General features: G+C 37.2%; 1 protein-coding gene across 1 annotated transcript in view; it reads left to right on the forward strand.

Moving 5' to 3' along the window:
- Positions 1-24,238, forward strand: part of ENPP1 (ectonucleotide pyrophosphatase/phosphodiesterase 1) — a 277,653-nt gene that overhangs the window by 231,510 nt on the left and 21,905 nt on the right. The window contains exons 19-20 of the mRNA XM_063917308.1: positions 1,230-1,281; positions 22,201-22,352. Coding sequence (XP_063773378.1) covers positions 1,230-1,281; positions 22,201-22,352 — 204 coding nt within the window. The remainder of the gene's footprint in view (positions 1-1,229; positions 1,282-22,200; positions 22,353-24,238) is intronic.

The raw sequence follows: 24,238 nt of genomic DNA on the forward strand, positions 1-24,238 counted from the left end.
AACTCATCAGGTGTACAGGTGTATTTATTACTCACTGACACATTTTAAAAAGTCCACAGGTGGAGTGAATTATTTCACTTGTGATTCTGTGAGAAGACCTGCAAAACATGTACTAGGTCTGGGGGCCGAGTTTGAGAACCTGTGTAGTAGTGTTATGTAGCCATTCAGTAATACTTACCTCTCCTGCCTCTCTGCAATCCTGGGAAGCAGTGAGAAGACAGACATATCAGAAGTCCTGATTTGTTTTCATCACACAGCACATGCACTGGTAGTGATATGGTCAGAGCCTCGAGGAGCACAGATCAGTGGTGGGGAGTGAGTGGAGGAGGAGCAGTTGCCATCTGTATTAGCATGGGAGGGGGGCAGAGCGAGTCATGAAGGTAAGGGGATGCAGTAGTGGGCAGTGTCAGACTGGGATCAATGGATAAATGTGGGAGAGAGGGGGAGCTGGCGGCACTCTACATCAACTGTCGAGGCAGAGCTTGTGGTGGCGGCGGTGTTTGAGGGGGGGTTAGGGGGTACCATCAGCAGCCAAAGGTGACCCACAGTGGACTCTGCTTCTCTGTGCTGAGTAGCCCATGTACCTCTGATTGGCTAGGTGTCACTGAAGGGGGCAGAGTGATTGGTGAGGGGGCAGGTGATTTAGCTAGGTGTCAATGAACGGGTGGAAATAACAGAAAAAGCAGGGAGACAGCAGTCTTCTCTGCTTTTCTCCTGTCAGGAGCCTCCATATGCCATCCAAAGATCGCGATTTGTTTGGAGAAGTGAAACGGAAAGCTGAGCTTTCCATGCTTCTATGAATCTCTCTCCCCATGAATAGAAAATGGGAGGGAGAGGAGCCAGGTAATGGTAACAATGAATCTCATCCCCTGCATGCTATCACTATGCCCAAACTCCTGGATAGAAACACCTACTGGCAGGGCACCAGTAAAGCAACAGAGCCAAATATTGGATAGTGAAAATGCACTTTACTGTATGTCTTCCTCCATATCATAGTGCATAGCTATCTGTATACTCAAATGTATTGCTTCATGTATGGCAATGGTACACCATACACATATTGTCTACATACAAGATAAGTGGCACAAAATCGGAACTTGATTAAATAAATAAATAAATCATAATTCACATACCAGTAATGCATTGCAATTTTAAGTTATTGTTTATTTTTGGAAATACAGGCGTTCAAATACAGAAGTAATAAAGTAATAATCTGGTCTATCTTGCAGGCTCTAAAAGAAGCTGGATTTAAGAAACAGCTAACACTTACACCTCAGAAAGGTAATAACTAAAGTATGTCATTGTTGTTAATGATAGCTTGGGAGACATGAGTCTGATCCAGTGAGAGACAAGGGCCAGAGAAGAATCCTATACAGGAAGAGTGCTCATGATCTTCCTGTACCATACACAGATCCTCTATGTACTGAGCTTCATATTACAGCACCATAGCCAATGATTGCCTAACAAGGTCTAGTATGTACTGTAATAAGCCCTGTAATAATGCCTAGCAATATCTAGTATGTACTGTAATAAGCCCTGTAATAATGCCTAGCAATATGTAGTATGCTCTGTAATAAGCCCTGTAATAATGCCTAGCAATATGTAGTATGCTCTGTAATAAGCCCTGTAATAATGCCTAGCAATATGTAGTATGCTCTGTAATAAGTCCTGTAATAATGCCTAGCAATATGTAGTATGCTCTGTAATAAGCCCTGTAATAATGCCTAGCAATATGTAGTATGCTCTGTAATAAGCCCTGTAATAATGCTTAGCAATATGTAGTATGCTCTGTAATAAGCCCTGTAATAATGCCTAGCAATATGTAGTATGCTCTGTAATAAGCCCTGTAATAATGCCTAGCAATATCTAGTATGCTCTGTAATAAGCCCTGTACTAATGCCTAGCAATATGTAGTATGCTCTGTAATAAGCCCTGTAATAATGCCTAGCAATATGTAGTATGCTCTGTAATAAGCCCTGTAATAATGCCTAGCAATATCTAGTATGCTCTGTAATAAGCCCTGTAATAATGCCTAGCAATATGTAGTATGCTCTGTAATAAGCCCTGTAATAATGCCTAGCAATATGTAGTATGCTCTGTAATAAGCCCTGTAATAATGCCTAGCAATATCTAGTATGTACTGTAAAAAGCCCTGTAATAATGCCTAGCAATATCTAATATGTACTGTAATAAGCCCTGTAATAATGCGTAGCAATATGTAGTATGCTCTGTAATAAGCCATGTAATAATGCCTAGCAATATGTAGTATGCTCTGTAATAAGCCCTGTACTAATGCCTAGCAATATGTAGTATGCTCTGTAATAAGCCCTGTAATAATGCCTAGCAATATGTAGTATGCTCTGTAATAAGCCCTGTAATAATGCCTAGCAATATCTAGTATGCTCTGTAATAAGCCCTGTAATAATGCCTAGCAATATGTAGTATGCTCTGTAATAAGCCCTGTAATAATGCCTAGCAATATCTAGTATGCTCTGTAATAAGCCCTGTAATAATGCCTAGCAATATCTAGTATGCTCTGTAATAAGCCCTGTAATAATGCCTAGCAATATCTAGTATGCTCTGTAATAAGCCCTGTAATAATGTCTAGCAATATGTAGTATGCTCTGTAATAAGCCCTGTAATAATGCCTAGCAATATGTAGTATGCTCTGTAATAAGCCCTGTAATAATGCCTAGCAATATGTAGTATGCTCTGTAATAAGCCCTGTAATAATGCCTAGCAATATCTAGTATGCTCTGTAATCAGCCCTGTAATAATGTCTAGCAATATGTAGTATGCTCTGTAATAAGCCCTGTAATAATGCCTAGCAATATGTAGTATGCTCTGTAATAATGCCTAGCAATATGTAGTATGCTCTGTAATAAGCCCTGTAATAATGCCTAGCAATATGTAGTATGCTCTGTAATAATGTCTAGCAATATCTAGTATGCTCTGTAATAAGCCCTGTAATAATGCCTAGCAATATGTAGTATGCTCTGTAATAAGCCCTGTAATAATGCCTAGCAATATGTAGTATGCTCTGTAATAATCCATGTAATAATGCCTAGCAATATGTAGTATGCTCTGTAATAATGCCTAGCAATATCTAGTATGCGATGTAATAAGCCCTGTAATAATGCCTAGCAATATCTAGTATGCTCTGTAATAAGCCCTGTAATAATGCCTAGCAATATCTAGTATGCTCTGTAATAAGCCCTGTAATAATGCCTAGCAATATCTAGTATGCTCTGTAATAAGTCCTTTAATAATGCCTAGCATTATGTAGTATGCTCTGTAATAAGCCCTGTAATAATGCCTAGCAATATGTAGTATGCTCTGTAATAAGCCCTGTAATAATGCCTAGCAATATGTAGTATGCTCTGTAATAAGCCCTGTAATAATGCCTAGCAATATCTAGTATGCTCTGTAATAATACCTAGCAATATGTAGTATGCTCTGTAATAAGCCCTGTAATAATGCCTAGCAGTTTCTAGTATGCTCTGTAATAAGCCCTGTAATAATGCCTAGCAATATGTAGTATGCTCTGTAATAAGCCCTGTAATAATGCCTAGCAATATGTAGTATGCTCTGTAATAAGCCCTGTAATAATGCCTAGCAATATGTAGTATGCTCTGTAATAAGCCCTGTAATAATGTCTAGCAATATGTAGTATGCTCTGTAATAAGCCCTGTAATAATGCTTAGCAATATGTAGTATGCTCTGTAATAAGCCCTGTAATAATGCCTAGCAATATGTAGTATGCTCTCTAATAAGCCCTGTAATAATGCCTAGCAATATCTAGTATGCTCTGTAATAAGCCCTGTACTAATGCCTAGCAATATGTAGTATGCTCTGTAATAAGCCCTGTAATAATGCCTAGCAATATGTAGTATGCTCTGTAATAAGCCCTGTAATAATGCCTAGCAATATCTAGTATGCTCTGTAATAAGCCCTGTAATAATGCCTAGCAATATGTAGTATGCTCTGTAATAAGCCCTGTAATAATGCCTAGCAATATGTAGTATGCTCTGTAATAAGCCCTGTAATAATGCCTAGCAATATCTAGTATGTACTGTAAAAAGCCCTGTAATAATGCCTAGCAATATCTAGTATGTACTGTAATAAGCCCTGTAATAATGCCTAGCAATATGTAGTATGCTCTGTAATAAGCCATGTAATAATGCCTAGCAATATGTAGTATGCTCTGTAATAAGCCCTGTACTAATGCCTAGCAATATGTAGTATGCTCTGTAATAAGCCCTGTAATAATGCCTAGCAATATGTAGTATGCTCTGTAATAAGCCCTGTAATAATGCCTAGCAATATGTAGTATGCTCTGTAATAAGCCCTGTAATAATGCCTAGCAATATCTAGTATGCTCTGTAATAAGCCCTGTAATAATGCCTAGCAATATGTAGTATGCTCTGTAATAAGCCCTGTAATAATGCCTAGCAATATCTAGTATGCTCTGTAATAAGCCCTGTAATAATGCCTAGCAATATCTAGTATGCTCTGTAATAAGCCCTGTAATAATGCCTAGCAATATCTAGTATGCTCTGTAATAAGCCCTGTAATAATGTCTAGCAATATGTAGTATGCTCTGTAATAAGCCCTGTAATAATGCCTAGCAATATGTAGTATGCTCTGTAATAAGCCCTGTAATAATGCCTAGCAATATGTAGTATGCTCTGTAATAAGCCCTGTAATAATGCCTAGCAATATCTAGTATGCTCTGTAATCAGCCCTGTAATAATGTCTAGCAATATGTAGTATGCTCTGTAATAAGCCCTGTAATAATGCCTAGCAATATGTTGTATGCTCTGTAATAAGCCCTGTAATAATGCCTAGCAATATGTAGTATGCTCTGTAATAAGCCCTGTAATAATGCCTAGCAATATGTAGTATGCTCTGTAATAATCCATGTAATAATGCCTAGCAATATGTAGTATGCTCTGTAATAATGCCTAGCAATATCTAGTATGCGATGTAATAAGCCCTGTAATAATGCCTAGCAATATGTAGTATGCTCTGTAATTAGCCCTGTAATAATGCCTAGCAATATCTAGTATGCTCTGTAATAAGCCCTGTAATAATGCCTAGCAATATGTAGTATGCTCTGTAATAAGCCCTGTAATAATGCCTAGCAATATGTAGTATGCTCTGTAATTAGCCCTGTAATAATGCCTAGCAATATCTAGTATGCTCTGTAATAAGCCCTGTAATAATGCCTAGCAATATGTAGTATGCTCTGTAATAAGCCTTGTAATAATGTCTAGCAATATGTAGTATGCTCTGTAATAAGCCCTGTAATAATGCCCAGCAATATGTAGTATGCTCTGTAATAAGCCCTGTAATAATGCCTAGCAATATGTTGTATGCTCTGTAATAAGCCCTGTAATAATGCCTAGCAATATGTAGTATGCTCTGTAATAAGCCCTGTAATAATGCCTAGCAATATGTAGTATGCTCTGTAATAAGCCATGTAATAATGCCTAGCAATATGTAGTATGCTCTGTAATAAGCCCTGTAATAATGCCTAGCAATATCTAGTATGCGATGTAATAAGCCCTGTAATAATGCCTAGCAATATCTAGTATGCTCTGTAATAAGCCCTGTAATAATGCCTAGCAATATCTAGTATGCTCTGTAATAAGCCCTGTAATAATGCCTAGCAATATCTAGTATGCTCTGTAATAAGTCCTTTAATAATGCCTAGCAATATGTAGTATGCTCTGTAATAAGCCCTGTAATAATGCCTAGCAATATGTAGTATGCTCTGTAATAAGCCCTGTAATAATGCCTAGCAATATGTAGTATGCTCTGTAATAAGCCCTGTAATAATGCCTAGCAATATCTAGTATGCTCTGTAATAATGCCTAGCAATATGTAGTATGCTCTGTAATAAGCCCTGTAATAATGCCTAGCAGTTTCTAGTATGCTCTGTAATAAGCCCTGTAATAATGCCTAGCAATATGTAGTATGCTCTGTAATAAGCCCTGTAATAATGCCTAGCAATATGTAGTATGCTCTGTAATAAGCCCTATAATAATGCCTAGCAATATGTAGTATGCTCTGTAATAAGCCCTGTAATAATGTCTAGCAATATGTAGTATGCTCTGTAATAAGCCCTGTAATAATGCCTAGCAATATGTAGTATGCTCTGTAATAAGCCCTGTACTAATGCCTAGAAATATGTAGTATGCTCTGTAATAAGCCCTGTAATAATGCCTAGCAATATGTAGTATGCTCTGTAATAATGCCTAGCAATATCTAGTATGCTCTATAATAAGCCCTGTAATAATGCCTAGCAATATCTAGTATGCTCTGTAATAAGCCCTGTAATAATGCCTAGCAATATGTAGTATGCTCTGTAATAAGCCCTGTAATAATGCCTAGCAATATGTAGTATGCTCTGTAATAAGCCCTGTAATAATGTCTAGCAATATGTAGTATGCTCTGTAATAAGCCCTGTAATAATGTCTAGCAATATGTAGTATGCGCTGTAATAAGCCCTGTAATAATGTCTAGCAATATCAAGTATGCTCTGTAATAAGCCCTGTAATAATGTCTAGCAATATGTAGTATGCTCTGTAATAAGCCCTGTAATAATGCCTAGCAATATGTAGTATGCTCTGTAATAAGCCCTGTAATAATGCCTAGCAATATCTAGTATGCTCTGTAATGAGCCCTGTAATAATGCCTAGCAATTTCTAGTATGCTCTGTAATAAGTCCTTTAATAATGCCTAGCAATATGTAGTATGCTCTGTAATAAGCCCTGTAATAATGCCTAGCAATATGTAGTATGCTCTGTAATAAGCCCTGTAATAATGCCTAGCAATATGTAGTATGCTCTGTAATAAGCCCTGTACTAATGCCTAGAAATATGTAGTATGCTCTGTAATAAGCCCTGTAATAATGCCTAGCAATATCTAGTATGCTCTGTAATAATGCCTAGCAATATGTAGTATGCTCTGTAATAAGCCCTGTAATAATGCCTAGCAGTTTCTAGTATGCTCTGTAATAAGCCCTGTAATAATGCCTAGCAATATGTAGTATGCTCTGTAATAAGCCCTGTAATAATGCCTAGCAATATGTAGTATGCTCTGTAATAAGCCCTGTAATAATGCCTAGCAATATGTAGTATGCTCTGTAATAAGCCCTGTAATAATGTCTAGCAATATGTAGTATGCTCTGTAATAAGCCCTGTAATAATGCCTAGCAATATGTAGTATGCTCTGTAATAAGCCCTGTACTAATGCCTAGAAATATGTAGTATGCTCTGTAATAAGCCCTGTAATAATGCCTAGCAATATGTAGTATGCTCTGTAATAAGCCCTGTAATAATGCCTAGTAATATGTAGTATGCTCTGTAATAAGCCCTGTAATAATGCCTAGCAATATCTAGTATGCTCTGTAATAAGCCCTGTAATAATGCCTAGCAATATCTAGTATGCTCTGTAATAAGCCCTGTAATAATGCCTAGCAATATGTAGTATGCTCTGTAATAAGCCCTGTAATAATGCCTAGCAATATGTAGTATGCTCTGTAATAAGCCCTGTAATAATGTCTAGCAATATGTAGTATGCGCTGTAATAAGCCCTGTAATAATGTCTAGCAATATGTAGTATGCTCTGTAATAAGCCCTGTAATAATGTCTAGCAATATGTAGTATGCGCTGTAATAAGCCCTGTAATAATGTCTAGCAATATCAAGTATGCTCTGTAATAAGCCCTGTAATAATGTCTAGCAATATGTAGTATGCGCTGTAATAATGTCTAGCAATATGTAGTATGCTCTGTAATAAGCCCTGTAATAATGTCTAGCAATATGTAGTATGCGCTGTAATAAGCCCTGTAATAATGTCTAGCAATATGTAGTATGCTCTGTAATAAGCCCTGTAATAATGCCTAGCAATATCTAGTATGCTCTGTAATAAGCCCTGTAATAATGCCTAGCAATATGTAGTATGCTCTGTAATAAGCCCTGTAATAATGCCTAGCAATATGTAGTATGCTCTGTAATAAGCCCTGTAATAATGCCTAGCAATATCTAGTATGTACTGTAAAAAGCCCTGTAATAATGCCTAGCAATATCTAGTATGTACTGTAATAAGCCCTGTAATAATGCCTAGCAATATGTAGTATGCTCTGTAATAAGCCATGTAATAATGCCTAGCAATATGTAGTATGCTCTGTAATAAGCCCTGTAATAATGCCTAGCAATATGTAGTATGCTCTGTAATAAGCCCTGTAATAATGCCTAGCAATATCTAGTATGCTCTGTAATAAGCCCTGTAATAATGCCTAGCAATATGTAGTATGCTCTGTAATAAGCCCTGTAATAATGCCTAGCAATATCTAGTATGCTCTGTAATAAGCCCTGTAATAATGCCTAGCAATATCTAGTATGCTCTGTAATAAGCCCTGTAATAATGCCTAGCAATATCTAGTATGCTCTGTAATAAGCCCTGTAATAATGTCTAGCAATATGTAGTATGCTCTGTAATAAGCCCTGTAATAATGCCTAGCAATATGTAGTATGCTCTGTAATAAGCCCTGTAATAATGCCTAGCAATATGTAGTATGCTCTGTAATAAGCCCTGTAATAATGCCTAGCAATATCTAGTATGCTCTGTAATCAGCCCTGTAATAATGTCTAGCAATATGTAGTATGCTCTGTAATAAGCCCTGTAATAATGCCTAGCAATATGTAGTATGCTCTGTAATAATGCCTAGCAATATGTAGTATGCTCTGTAATAAGCCCTGTAATAATGCCTAGCAATATGTAGTATGCTCTGTAATTAGCCCTGTAATAATGCCTAGCAATATCTAGTATGCTCTGTAATAAGCCCTGTAATAATGCCTAGCAATATGTAGTATGCTCTGTAATAAGCCTTGTAATAATGTCTAGCAATATGTAGTATGCTCTGTAATAAGCCCTGTAATAATGCCTAGCAATATGTAGTATGCTCTGTAATAAGCCCTGTAATAATGCCTAGCAATATGTTGTATGCTCTGTAATAAGCCCTGTAATAATGCCTAGCAATATGTAGTATGCTCTGTAATAAGCCCTGTAATAATGCCTAGCAATATGTAGTATGCTCTGTAATAAGCCATGTAATAATGCCTAGCAATATGTAGTATGCTCTGTAATAAGCCCTGTAATAATGCCTAGCAATATCTAGTATGCGATGTAATAAGCCCTGTAATAATGCCTAGCAATATCTAGTATGCGATGTAATAAGCCCTGTAATAATGCCTAGCAATATCTAGTATGCTCTGTAATAAGCCCTGTAATAATGCCTAGCAATATCTAGTATGCTCTGTAATAAGTCCTTTAATAATGCCTAGCAATATGTAGTATGCTCTGTAATAAGCCCTGTAATAATGCCTAGCAATATGTAGTATGCTCTGTAATAAGCCCTGTAATAATGCCTAGCAATATGTAGTATGCTCTGTAATAAGCCCTGTAATAATGCCTAGCAATATCTAGTATGCTCTGTAATAATGCCTAGCAATATGTAGTATGCTCTGTAATAAGCCCTGTAATAATGCCTAGCAGTTTCTAGTATGCTCTGTAATAAGCCCTGTAATAATGCCTAGCAATATGTAGTATGCTCTGTAATAAGCCCTGTAATAATGCCTAGCAATATGTAGTATGCTCTGTAATAAGCCCTGTAATAATGCCTAGCAATATGTAGTATGCTCTGTAATAAGCCCTGTAATAATGTCTAGCAATATGTAGTATGCTCTGTAATAAGCCCTGTAATAATGCCTAGCAATATGTAGTATGCTCTGTAATAAGCCCTGTACTAATGCCTAGAAATATGTAGTATGCTCTGTAATAAGCCCTGTAATAATGCCTAGCAATATGTAGTATGCTCTGTAATAAGCCCTGTAATAATGCCTAGCAATATGTAGTATGCTCTGTAATAAGCCCTGTAATAATGCCTAGCAATATCTAGTATGCTCTGTAATAAGCCCTGTAATAATGCCTAGCAATATGTAGTATGCTCTGTAATAAGCCCTGTAATAATGCCTAGCAATATGTAGTATGCTCTGTAATAAGCCCTGTAATAATGTCTAGCAATATGTAGTATGCGCTGTAATAAGCCCTGTAATAATGTCTAGCAATATGTAGTATGCTCTGTAATAAGCCCTGTAATAATGTCTAGCAATATGTAGTATGCGCTGTAATAAGCCCTGTAATAATGTCTAGCAATATCAAGTATGCTCTGTAATAAGCCCTGTAATAATGTCTAGCAATATGTAGTATGCTCTGTAATAAGCCCTGTAATAATGCCTAGCAATATGTAGTATGCTCTGTAATAAGCCCTCTAATAATGTCTAGCAATATCTAGTATGCTCTGTAATAAGCCCTGTAATAATGCCTAGCAATATCTAGTATGCTCTGTAACAAGTCCTTTAATAATGCCTAGCAATATGTAGTATGCTCTGTAATAAGCCCTGTAATAATGCCTAGCAATATGTAGTATGCTCTGTAATAAGCCCTGTAATAATGCCTAGCAATATGTAGTATGCTCTGTAATAAGCCCTGTACTAATGCCTAGAAATATGTAGTATGCTCTGTAATAAGCCCTGTAATAATGCCTAGCAATATCTAGTATGCTCTGTAATAATGCCTAGCAATATGTAGTATGCTCTGTAATAAGCCCTGTAATAATGCCTAGCAGTTTCTAGTATGCTCTGTAATATGCCCTGTAATAATGCCTAGCAATATGTAGTATGCTTTGTAATAAGCCCTGTAATAATGCCTAGCAATATGTAGTATGCTCTGTAATAAGCCCTGTAATAATGCCTAGCAATATGTAGTATGCTCTGTAATAAGCCCTGTAATAATGTCTAGCAATATGTAGTATGCTCTGTAATAAGCCCTGTAATAATGCCTAGCAATATGTAGTATGCTCTGTAATAAGCCCTGTACTAATGCCTAGAAATATGTAGTATGCTCTGTAATAAGCCCTGTAATAATGCCTAGCAATATGTAGTATGCTCTGTAATAAGCCCTGTAATAATGCCTAGCAATATCTAGTATGCTCTGTAATAAGCCCTGTAATAATGCCTAGCAATATCTAGTATGCTCTGTAATAAGCCCTGTAATAATGCCTAGCAATATGTAGTATGCTCTGTAATAAGCCCTGTAATAATGCCTAGCAATATGTAGTATGCTCTGTAATAAGCCCTGTAATAATGTCTAGCAATATGTAGTATGCGCTGTAATAAGCCCTGTAATAATGTCTAGCAATATGTAGTATGCTCTGTAATAAGCCCTGTAATAATGTCTAGCAATATGTAGTATGCGCTGTAATAAGCCCTGTAATAATGTCTAGCAATATCAAGTATGCTCTGTAATAAGCCCTGTAATAATGTCTAGCAATATGTAGTATGCGCTGTAATAAGCCCTGTAATAATGTCTAGCAATATGTAGTATGCTCTGTAATAAGCCCTGTAATAATGTCTAGCAATATGTAGTATGCGCTGTAATAAGCCCTGTAATAATGTCTAGCAATATGTAGTATGCTCTGTAATAAGCCCTGTAATAATGCCTAGCAATATCTAGTATGCTCTGTAATAAGCCCTGTAATAATGCCTAGCAATATGTAGTATGCTCTGTAATAAGCCCTGTAATAATGCCTAGCAATATGTAGTATGCTCTGTAATAAGCCCTGTAATAATGCCTAGCAATATCTAGTATGTACTGTAAAAAGCCCTGTAATAATGCCTAGCAATATCTAGTATGTACTGTAATAAGCCCTGTAATAATGCCTAGCAATATGTAGTATGCTCTGTAATAAGCCATGTAATAATGCCTAGCAATATGTAGTATGCTCTGTAATAAGCCCTGTACTAATGCCTAGCAATATGTAGTATGCTCTGTAATAAGCCCTGTAATAATGCCTAGCAATATGTAGTATGCTCTGTAATAAGCCCTGTAATAATGCCTAGCAATATGTAGTATGCTCTGTAATAAGCCCTGTAATAATGCCTAGCAATATCTAGTATGCTCTGTAATAAGCCCTGTAATAATGCCTAGCAATATGTAGTATGCTCTGTAATAAGCCCTGTAATAATGCCTAGCAATATCTAGTATGCTCTGTAATAAGCCCTGTAATAATGCCTAGCAATATCTAGTATGCTCTGTAATAAGCCCTGTAATAATGCCTAGCAATATCTAGTATGCTCTGTAATAAGCCCTGTAATAATGTCTAGCAATATGTAGTATGCTCTGTAATAAGCCCTGTAATAATGCCTAGCAATATGTAGTATGCTCTGTAATAAGCCCTGTAATAATGCCTAGCAATATGTAGTATGCTCTGTAATAAGCCCTGTAATAATGCCTAGCAATATCTAGTATGCTCTGTAATCAGCCCTGTAATAATGTCTAGCAATATGTAGTATGCTCTGTAATAAGCCCTGTAATAATGCCTAGCAATATGTTGTATGCTCTGTAATAAGCCCTGTAATAATGCCTAGCAATATGTAGTATGCTCTGTAATAAGCCCTGTAATAATGCCTAGCAATATGTAGTATGCTCTGTAATAATCCATGTAATAATGCCTAGCAATATGTAGTATGCTCTGTAATAATGCCTAGCAATATCTAGTATGCGATGTAATAAGCCCTGTAATAATGCCTAGCAATATGTAGTATGCTCTGTAATTAGCCCTGTAATAATGCCTAGCAATATCTAGTATGCTCTGTAATAAGCCCTGTAATAATGCCTAGCAATATGTAGTATGCTCTGTAATAAGCCCTGTAATAATGCCTAGCAATATGTAGTATGCTCTGTAATTAGCCCTGTAATAATGCCTAGCAATATCTAGTATGCTCTGTAATAAGCCCTGTAATAATGCCTAGCAATATGTAGTATGCTCTGTAATAAGCCTTGTAATAATGTCTAGCAATATGTAGTATGCTCTGTAATAAGCCCTGTAATAATGCCTAGCAATATGTAGTATGCTCTGTAATAAGCCCTGTAATAATGCCTAGCAATATGTTGTATGCTCTGTAATAAGCCCTGTAATAATGCCTAGCAATATGTAGTATGCTCTGTAATAAGCCCTGTAATAATGCCTAGCAATATGTAGTATGCTCTGTAATAAGCCATGTAATAATGCCTAGCAATATGTAGTATGCTCTGTAATAAGCCCTGTAATAATGCCTAGCAATATCTAGTATGCGATGTAATAAGCCCTGTAATAATGCCTAGCAATATCTAGTATGCTCTGTAATAAGCCCTGTAATAATGCCTAGCAATATCTAGTATGCTCTGTAATAAGCCCTGTAATAATGCCTAGCAATATCTAGTATGCTCTGTAATAAGTCCTTTAATAATGCCTAGCAATATGTAGTATGCTCTGTAATAAGCCCTGTAATAATGCCTAGCAATATGTAGTATGCTCTGTAATAAGCCCTGTAATAATGCCTAGCAATATGTAGTATGCTCTGTAATAAGCCCTGTAATAATGCCTAGCAATATCTAGTATGCTCTGTAATAATGCCTAGCAATATGTAGTATGCTCTGTAATAAGCCCTGTAATAATGCCTAGCAGTTTCTAGTATGCTCTGTAATAAGCCCTGTAATAATGCCTAGCAATATGTAGTATGCTCTGTAATAAGCCCTGTAATAATGCCTAGCAATATGTAGTATGCTCTGTAATAAGCCCTATAATAATGCCTAGCAATATGTAGTATGCTCTGTAATAAGCCCTGTAATAATGTCTAGCAATATGTAGTATGCTCTGTAATAAGCCCTGTAATAATGCCTAGCAATATGTAGTATGCTCTGTAATAAGCCCTGTACTAATGCCTAGAAATATGTAGTATGCTCTGTAATAAGCCCTGTAATAATGCCTAGCAATATGTAGTATGCTCTGTAATAATGCCTAGCAATATCTAGTATGCTCTATAATAAGCCCTGTAATAATGCCTAGCAATATCTAGTATGCTCTGTAATAAGCCCTGTAATAATGCCTAGCAATATGTAGTATGCTCTGTAATAAGCCCTGTAATAATGCCTAGCAATATGTAGTATGCTCTGTAATAAGCCCTGTAATAATGTCTAGCAATATGTAGTATGCTCTGTAATAAGCCCTGTAATAATGTCTAGCAATATGTAGTATGCGCTGTAATAAGCCCTGTAATAATGTCTAGCAATATCAAGTATGCTCTGTAATAAGCCCTGTAATAATGTCTAGCAATATGTAGTATGCTCTGTAATAAGCCCTGTAATAATGCCTAGCAATATGTAGTATGCTCTGTAATAAGCCCTGTAATAATGCCTAGCAATATCTAGTATGCTCTGTAATGAGCCCTGTAATAATGCCTAGCAATTTCTAGTATGCTCTGTAATAAGTCCTTTAATAATGCCTAGCAATATGTAGTATGCTCTGTAATAAGCCCTGTAATAATGCCTAGCAATATGTAGTATGCTCTGTAATAAGCCCTGTAATAATGCCTAGCAATATGTAGTATGCTCTGTAATAAGCCCTGTACTAATGCCTAGAAATATGTAGTATGCTCTGTAATAAGCCCTGTAATAATGCCTAGCAATATCTAGTATGCTCTGTAATAATGCCTAGCAATATGTAGTATGCTCTGTAATAAGCCCTGTAATAATGCCTAGCAGTTTCTAGTATGCTCTGTAATAAGCCCTGTAATAATGCCTAGCAATATGTAGTATGCTCTGTAATAAGCCCTGTAATAATGCCTAGCAATATGTAGTATGCTCTGTAATAAGCCCTGTAATAATGCCTAGCAATATGTAGTATGCTCTGTAATAAGCCCTGTAATAATGTCTAGCAATATGTAGTATGCTCTGTAATAAGCCCTGTAATAATGCCTAGCAATATGTAGTATGCTCTGTAATAAGCCCTGTACTAATGCCTAGAAATATGTAGTATGCTCTGTAATAAGCCCTGTAATAATGCCTAGCAATATGTAGTATGCTCTGTAATAAGCCCTGTAATAATGCCTAGTAATATGTAGTATGCTCTGTAATAAGCCCTGTAATAATGCCTAGCAATATCTAGTATGCTCTGTAATAAGCCCTGTAATAATGCCTAGCAATATCTAGTATGCTCTGTAATAAGCCCTGTAATAATGCCTAGCAATATGTAGTATGCTCTGTAATAAGCCCTGTAATAATGCCTAGCAATATGTAGTATGCTCTGTAATAAGCCCTGTAATAATGTCTAGCAATATGTAGTATGCGCTGTAATAAGCCCTGTAATAATGTCTAGCAATATGTAGTATGCTCTGTAATAAGCCCTGTAATAATGTCTAGCAATATGTAGTATGCGCTGTAATAAGCCCTGTAATAATGTCTAGCAATATCAAGTATGCTCTGTAATAAGCCCTGTAATAATGTCTAGCAATATGTAGTATGCGCTGTAATAATGTCTAGCAATATGTAGTATGCTCTGTAATAAGCCCTGTAATAATGTCTAGCAATATGTAGTATGCTCTGTAATAAGCCCTGTAATAATGCCTAGCAATATCTAGTATGCTCTGTAATAAGCCCTGTAATAATGCCTAGCAATATGTAGTATGCTCTGTAATAAGCCCTGTAATAATGCCTAGCAATATGTAGTATGCTCTGTAATAAGCCCTGTAATAATGCCTAGCAATATCTAGTATGTACTGTAAAAAGCCCTGTAATAATGCCTAGCAATATCTAGTATGTACTGTAATAAGCCCTGTAATAATGCCTAGCAATATGTAGTATGCTCTGTAATAAGCCATGTAATAATGCCTAGCAATATGTAGTATGCTCTGTAATAAGCCCTGTAATAATGCCTAGCAATATGTAGTATGCTCTGTAATAAGCCCTGTAATAATGCCTAGCAATATCTAGTATGCTCTGTAATAAGCCCTGTAATAATGCCTAGCAATATGTAGTATGCTCTGTAATAAGCCCTGTAATAATGCCTAGCAATATCTAGTATGCTCTGTAATAAGCCCTGTAATAATGCCTAGCAATATCTAGTATGCTCTGTAATAAGCCCTGTAATAATGCCTAGCAATATCTAGTATGCTCTGTAATAAGCCCTGTAATAATGTCTAGCAATATGTAGTATGCTCTGTAATAAGCCCTGTAATAATGCCTAGCAATATGTAGTATGCTCTGTAATAAGCCCTGTAATAATGCCTAGCAATATGTAGTATGCTCTGTAATAAGCCCTGTAATAATGCCTAGCAATATCTAGTATGCTCTGTAATCAGCCCTGTAATAATGTCTAGCAATATGTAGTATGCTCTGTAATAAGCCCTGTAATAATGCCTAGCAATATGTAGTATGCTCTGTAATAATGCCTAGCAATATGTAGTATGCTCTGTAATAAGCCCTGTAATAATGCCTAGCAATATGTAGTATGCTCTGTAATTAGCCCTGTAATAATGCCTAGCAATATCTAGTATGCTCTGTAATAAGCCCTGTAATAATGCCTAGCAATATGTAGTATGCTCTGTAATAAGCCTTGTAATAATGTCTAGCAATATGTAGTATGCTCTGTAATAAGCCCTGTAATAATGCCTAGCAATATGTAGTATGCTCTGTAATAAGCCCTGTAATAATGCCTAGCAATATGTTGTATGCTCTGTAATAAGCCCTGTAATAATGCCTAGCAATATGTAGTATGCTCTGTAATAAGCCCTGTAATAATGCCTAGCAATATGTAGTATGCTCTGTAATAAGCCATGTAATAATGCCTAGCAATATGTAGTATGCTCTGTAATAAGCCCTGTAATAATGCCTAGCAATATCTAGTATGCGATGTAATAAGCCCTGTAATAATGCCTAGCAATATCTAGTATGCGATGTAATAAGCCCTGTAATAATGCCTAGCAATATCTAGTATGCTCTGTAATAAGCCCTGTAATAATGCCTAGCAATATCTAGTATGCTCTGTAATAAGTCCTTTAATAATGCCTAGCAATATGTAGTATGCTCTGTAATAAGCCCTGTAATAATGCCTAGCAATATGTAGTATGCTCTGTAATAAGCCCTGTAATAATGCCTAGCAATATGTAGTATGCTCTGTAATAAGCCCTGTAATAATGCCTAGCAATATCTAGTATGCTCTGTAATAATGCCTAGCAATATGTAGTATGCTCTGTAATAAGCCCTGTAATAATGCCTAGCAGTTTCTAGTATGCTCTGTAATAAGCCCTGTAATAATGCCTAGCAATATGTAGTATGCTCTGTAATAAGCCCTGTAATAATGCCTAGCAATATGTAGTATGCTCTGTTATAAGCCCTGTAATAATGCCTAGCAATATGTAGTATGCTCTGTAATAAGCCCTGTAATAATGTCTAGCAATATGTAGTATGCTCTGTAATAAGCCCTGTAATAATGCCTAGCAATATGTAGTATGCTCTGTAATAAGCCCTGTACTAATGCCTAGAAATATGTAGTATGCTCTGTAATAAGCCCTGTAATAATGCCTAGCAATATGTAGTATGCTCTGTAATAAGCCCTGTAATAATGCCTAGCAATATGTAGTATGCTCTGTAATAAGCCCTGTAATAATGCCTAGCAATATCTAGTATGCTCTGTAATAAGCCCTGTAATAATGCCTAGCAATATGTAGTATGCTCTGTAATAAGCCCTGTAATAATGCCTAGCAATATGTAGTATGCTCTGTAATAAGCCCTGTAATAATGTCTAGCAATATGTAGTATGCGCTGTAATAAGCCCTGTAATAATGTCTAGCAATATGTAGTATGCTCTGTAATAAGCCCTGTAATAATGTCTAGCAATATGTAGTATGCGCTGTAATAAGCCCTGTAATAATGTCTAGCAATATCAAGTATGCTCTGTAATAAGCCCTGTAATAATGTCTAGCAATATGTAGTATGCTCTGTAATAAGCCCTGTAATAATGCCTAGCAATATGTAGTATGCTCTGTAATAAGCCCTGTAATAATGTCTAGCAATATCTAGTATGCTCTGTAATAAGCCCTGTAATAATGCCTAGCAATATCTAGTATGCTCTGTAACAAGTCCTTTAATAATGCCTAGCAATATGTAGTATGCTCTGTAATAAGCCCTGTAATAATGCCTAGCAATATGTAGTATGCTCTGTAATAAGCCCTGTAATAATGCCTAGCAATATGTAGTATGCTCTGTAATAAGCCCTGTACTAATGCCTAGAAATATGTAGTATGCTCTGTAATAAGCCCTGTAATAATGCCTAGCAATATCTAGTATGCTCTGTAATAATGCCTAGCAATATGTAGTATGCTCTGTAATAAGCCCTGTAATAATGCCTAGCAGTTTCTAGTATGCTCTGTAATATGCCCTGTAATAATGCCTAGCAATATGTAGTATGCTTTGTAATAAGCCCTGTAATAATGCCTAGCAATATGTAGTATGCTCTGTAATAAGCCCTGTAATAATGCCTAGCAATATGTAGTATGCTCTGTAATAAGCCCTGTAATAATGTCTAGCAATATGTAGTATGCTCTGTAATAAGCCCTGTAATAATGCCTAGCAATATGTAGTATGCTCTGTAATAAGCCCTGTACTAATGCCTAGAAATATGTAGTATGCTCTGTAATAAGCCCTGTAATAATGCCTAGCAATATGTAGTATGCTCTGTAATAAGCCCTGTAATAATGCCTAGCAATATCTAGTATGCTCTGTAATAAGCCCTGTAATAATGCCTAGCAATATCTAGTATGCTCTGTAATAAGCCCTGTAATAATGCCTAGCAATATGTAGTATGCTCTGTAATAAGCCCTGTAATAATGCCTAGCAATATGTAGTATGCTCTGTAATAAGCCCTGTAATAATGTCTAGCAATATGTAGTATGCGCTGTAATAAGCCCTGTAATAATGTCTAGCAATATGTAGTATGCTCTGTAATAAGCCCTGTAATAATGTCTAGCAATATGTAGTATGCGCTGTAATAAGCCCTGTAATAATGTCTAGCAATATCAAGTATGCTCTGTAATAAGCCCTGTAATAATGTCTAGCAATATGTAGTATGCGCTGTAATAAGCCCTGTAATAATGTCTAGCAATATGTAGTATGCTCTGTAATAAGCCCTGTAATAATGTCTAGCAATATGTAGTATGCGCTGTAATAAGCCCTGTAATAATGTCTAGCAATATGTAGTATGCTCTGTAATAAGCCCTGTAATAATGTCTAGCAATATGTAGTATGCTCTGTAATAATGCCTAGCAATATGTAGTATGCGCTGTAATAAGCCCTGTAATAATGCCTAGCAATATGTAGTATGCTCTGTAATAAGCCCTGTAATAATGTCTAGCAATATGTAGTATGCGCTGTAATAAGCCCTGTAATAATGTCTAGCAATATCTAGTATGCTCTGTAATAAGCCCTGTAATAATGTCTAGCAATATGTAGTATGCTCTGTAATAAGCCCTGTAATAATGTCTAGCAATATGTAGTATGCTCTGTAATAAGCCCTGTAATAATGTCTAGCAATATGTAGTATGCTCTGTAATAAGCCCTGTAATAATGTCTAGCAATATGTAGTATGCGCTGTAATAAGCTCTGTAATAATGTCTAGCAATATCAAGTATGCTCTGTAATAAGCCCTGTAATAATGTCTAGCAATAGGTAGTATGCGCTGTAATAAGCCCTGTAATAATGTCTAGCAATATGTAGTATGCTCTGTAATAAGCCCTGTAATAATGTCTAGCAATATGTAGTATGCTCTGTAATAAGCCCTGTAATAATGCCTAGCAATATGTAGTATGCTCTGTAAGAAGCCCTGTAATAATGCCTAGCAATATGTAGTATGCGCTGTAATAAGCCCTGTAATAATGTCTAGCAATATGTAGTATGCTCTGTAATAAGCCCTGTAATAATGTCTAGCAATATCTAGTATGCTCTGTAATAAGCCCTGTAATAATGTCTAGCAATATCTAGTATGCTCTGTAATAAGCCCTGTAATAATGTCTAGCAATATCTAGTATGCTCTGTAATAAGCCCTGTAATAATGCCTAATTTTTCTCATTGCAGTCTTGCTGGACCATTATATGACATAATGGGAGTGATTCAGAGTTGATCATAGCTGTGCTAAATTTAGCACAGCTACTATCATCCACACTGAAATGCGGGGGAACACCCAGCACAGGGCTAGCCCGCCCCGCATGTCAGTCCCTGCCTCGTCGCTGAAGTACAAAAGTATTGCACAGCGACAATGCTTTTGTACTTCAGGAGTAGCTCCCAGCCAGCGCAGCTTTTGCGTGCTGGCCGGGAGCTACTCGTCATCACGTAGCCACTACGGCCTGCCCCCCCGCATGGTCCGGCTACGCCTGCGTTCGCCGGACTGCGCCCACAAATGGCGGCCAAATGCCGCAGTGTCGCCCCCTCCTGCCCAGCGCCCGCCTCTGTCTGTCAATCAGACAGAGGTGATCGCAAGGCAACGACAGCCATCGGCTGTCGGCCATGTGCCGGTGCACGCGCACTTCTGACCTGATCGCTGCGCTGCGATAAACAGCAGCAAGCAATTAGGTCAGACCCGCTATATACACTTGTGTATTTTATTAGTTATTTTCCAATATCTTATAAGTTTGCGCTCTGCTTAGTAATAACCAGTCTTGCTTTACTACAATTTACTCCCAATCTGCAAGTATGCTAGTGATTTATAAATAAATGTAAATTAATTAAATTAAATTACTATTAAAAAGTGACCTGCAAAGCACAGGTGCATAGTAAATAACAAACTAGTACATGACTGTATAGATGGTCATAACATTGAACTCACAATGTGGAATTGTGCCATGGTGGGCATTTATTAGAAATAAATGTGCCCATTAGGCATTGTAGCTAGATGTTTGTTTTATATTGGATGTATAAATATATCCAAGATGTAAATACAAATGCAATAATTAAAGACTTTATAGCAGTGGTTCCCAAACTTTTTTGAATCACAGCGCACTAGAGTATCAGAATTTATTTTCATGGCACCCCTAGGCCAAAAGTTTCTTTATTGAGAAATTTAGAAAGAAACATTAAATTAAGTAAATTGTGTCTATATGTCATCCTTAGGTTCAGTTGTGTGGTGAGGGAAAAGATTTGCTTCTGTTTGTCCACATACTGTAGTTTATGATTGACAGCCACCAGCATTGGTTTTGCCTATTACATTGACCATAAATAATTTGAATTAATCCTGGACCACCAATCCAATGCACCCTTGCAAGTGTTCTAAAGCACCCCAGGGAGCCACAGCACACAGTTTGAGAACCACTGCTTTACAGAAAACCTCCCTTTTCTCTATTATTGGACATGTTATCATACAATTTTCCCCTCTCCACAGGGCCACACAGATTTGTATATTTGGTCCTGGGGCAATCAGCTCTTTGCATTTTTTTTTTTTCTTACTTGCCCTTAACTAATCAAACCTACCAGTCTAATTGGATACTATGTATTGCAAGGCTTCTGTGTCACTTGATATATAGGCCCTCATTCCGAGTTGATCGGTCGCAAGGCGAATTTAGCAGAGTTACACACGCTAAGCCGCCGCCTACTGGGAGTGTATCTTAGCATCTTAAAATTGCGACCGATGTATTCGCAATATTGCGCTCACAAACTACTTAGCAGTTTTAGAGTAGCTCCAGACTTACTCTGCCTGTGCGATCAGTTCAGTGCTTGTCGTTCCTGGTTTGACGTCACAAACACACCCAGCGTTCGCCCAACCACTCCCCCGTTTCTCCGGCCACTCCTGCGTTTTTTCCGGAAACGGTAGCGTTTTCAGCCACACTCCCATAAAACGGCCTGTTTCCGCCCAGTAACACCCATTTCCTGTCAATCACATTACGATCGCCGGAGCGATGAAAAAGCCGTGAGTAAAAATACTATCTTCATAGCAAAGATACTTGGCGCAGTCGCAGTGCGAATATTGCGCATGCGCACTAAGCGGAATTTCACTGCGTTGCGATGAAAAATACCGAGCGAACGACTCGGAATGAGGGCCATAGTGTCAATGACCTTGTCATTTTTATATTGACCTGGACTTCATTGAGTAACGGTGGAAACAAACCTGAATGTGTGTTTTGTTTTTTTAACACACCATGCTAATATTTTAAAATGATTACTCTGCATGAAATATGTATAATACTGGCAATCTATTTGTTGTTGAGGTTTTTTTGTTAATTGTTTTTTGTTGTTTTTTTTTTTTGTCCTTCTTTGGCTGCCTTATAAGAATCTAACACTATAAAGCGCAATCTGCCATTTGGAAGACCAACAGTTTTGCAGAACACCAGCTATTGCATCTTATACCATGACAAGTATGTGAGTGGGTACAGCTACAATATTAAGATGCCTCTGTGGAGCTCATATACAATTGGAAAACATGTAAGTTGTATCTTGTTTCACTGAAAAGTATATTAATCAGCAAATATTGGGGACCAAGGTAACACACTGTAAACAAACAGTAGTGTTGATCAACAATGAAACAAAATAATGAACAAATTAAACACAACAATTGAATACAATAAGATGCTGATCATATCAAAAACTAAAATACACATGTGAAAACAAAGACATACTGTTAAAACAATAAAAATGTGACGCTACAAAACAATGCATTTACCACCTGGCAATTGGCAGCTAAATAAACACCAACCTATGTTTGTCTCTCATTATGCTAATGCCGTATGCTGGCAAACCTAACATTATACACTGTAATGTGATAATAAGTGCAAAAGATTTAAAAGATTTTGGAAAACGCTAAGCACCATCTAGTGGCTAGTTAATAAAAATAATAGTAACTACGGACTAGTGGAATAATAGCAATAGCACCATCTAGTGGCTAAATAATGAAGTAAAATTAAACAATTACCACTAGCAGTGAAAAGGGACTATTACTCAATTCCTGTTTAACAATATAACAGAGATAAAATGGAATTGACCCCTTCTAAATCGGTCCTCACTTATTGACACATATTATATAGAAAGAAGGTAAAATACCACAAGGCATAGGTTAGATATATATGTGAGCCCGTACTTGTACCCAAAATAAAGCACCATCCAGGATGCAAAGTGGGTCTCATTTGTCAAAATTGGGGAGAAAAAAGGCTGATGATGGCATGGGAAACAATTTATCAGAACCCCTGAAAACCCATACCCACTTCTACACAAAATTAATCAGACTCAGTGATTCGTTAAGCCCCTTTGGGGCCAAGCAGTCTATTAGAAAAATCCACTTAGATTTCAATTGTAGCAAGAGCTTGCCTCTGTCACCACCCCTTCTTAACATTGGTACGTGATCAATTGCTTTATATCTTAAACTAGCCAAATTATGTTTAAACTGGGCAAAGTGGCGAGCCACTGGCTGCTCATTTGATCCTGTGGCCAGCGCTGCCTGTATGGCTGACCTATGGTGTGTGAAGCGAACCTTAAATTGACATTCGGTTTTGCCTATAAAGTTTGGGCCAATTTGTAAGTATCAACCGTCCATCGGAACCTATCGGGTTTCTTTGTTGGAATAAACGCGAGTCCCTTGCCCAGGACCCTTTGCTCTGGTTCAGTTAGTGGCACAGATGATAGGTTGAAAATGAAATCTACCTTCCTTTCGGGAGTCTTCCTCCCGTTTTGCCGCCTCGCTTGGCCACCACATCGCGTTTGCCTCTTACCCGAGCAGCTGTTCCTGCCCGGGTATTTACCCCTAAAGGAGTCTGTGCTGAGGTTCTGCCTGTTGACTGGTGGTTAATATACTCCGACTCACTGGCCGAGGTACTCGAAAAACGTATCCGTTGTTGTCAACGTTGATGGTATGTATTATGCCCTCTATTCTGAAGGACTACCGTCTGATTTAGCCAGGTGTAAGCCCGATGTTGAGAATAGTCCAATTGAACTTTTTTGTATTTTTCTCGTTTGTATTTCAACAAATCATTTTTATAGGCATCAACCTGATCTTTGAGATTTTTCATCCAATCAATGGATTGATCTGTCATCAAAGCTGCGAGATTTTCCTGTTGAAATATGGAAATCTGTTTTCTGGTGAGGTTTAATTCCCTTGTGGATTCCTCTACCACTAACAGGATTAAGTCCATTGAGAATTTATTTAAAATCGATATCCACTGTTTACCGAACGTGGTGTTTTATCTGCCTATGGTTGGTATATTATGGACACGAAATCCGCGAGGAAGTTGCTTGATAATCTGACAGTGTTCTGCTGTGATATAAAAAGTCTAGTTCACTTTTTTTTAATCTTAACAATTCCTTAAATTTGTCATCAT

This window comes from Pseudophryne corroboree, chromosome 4 (assembly GCF_028390025.1).
Source record: "Pseudophryne corroboree isolate aPseCor3 chromosome 4, aPseCor3.hap2, whole genome shotgun sequence".
Classification (NCBI taxonomy): Eukaryota; Metazoa; Chordata; class Amphibia; order Anura; family Myobatrachidae; genus Pseudophryne; species Pseudophryne corroboree.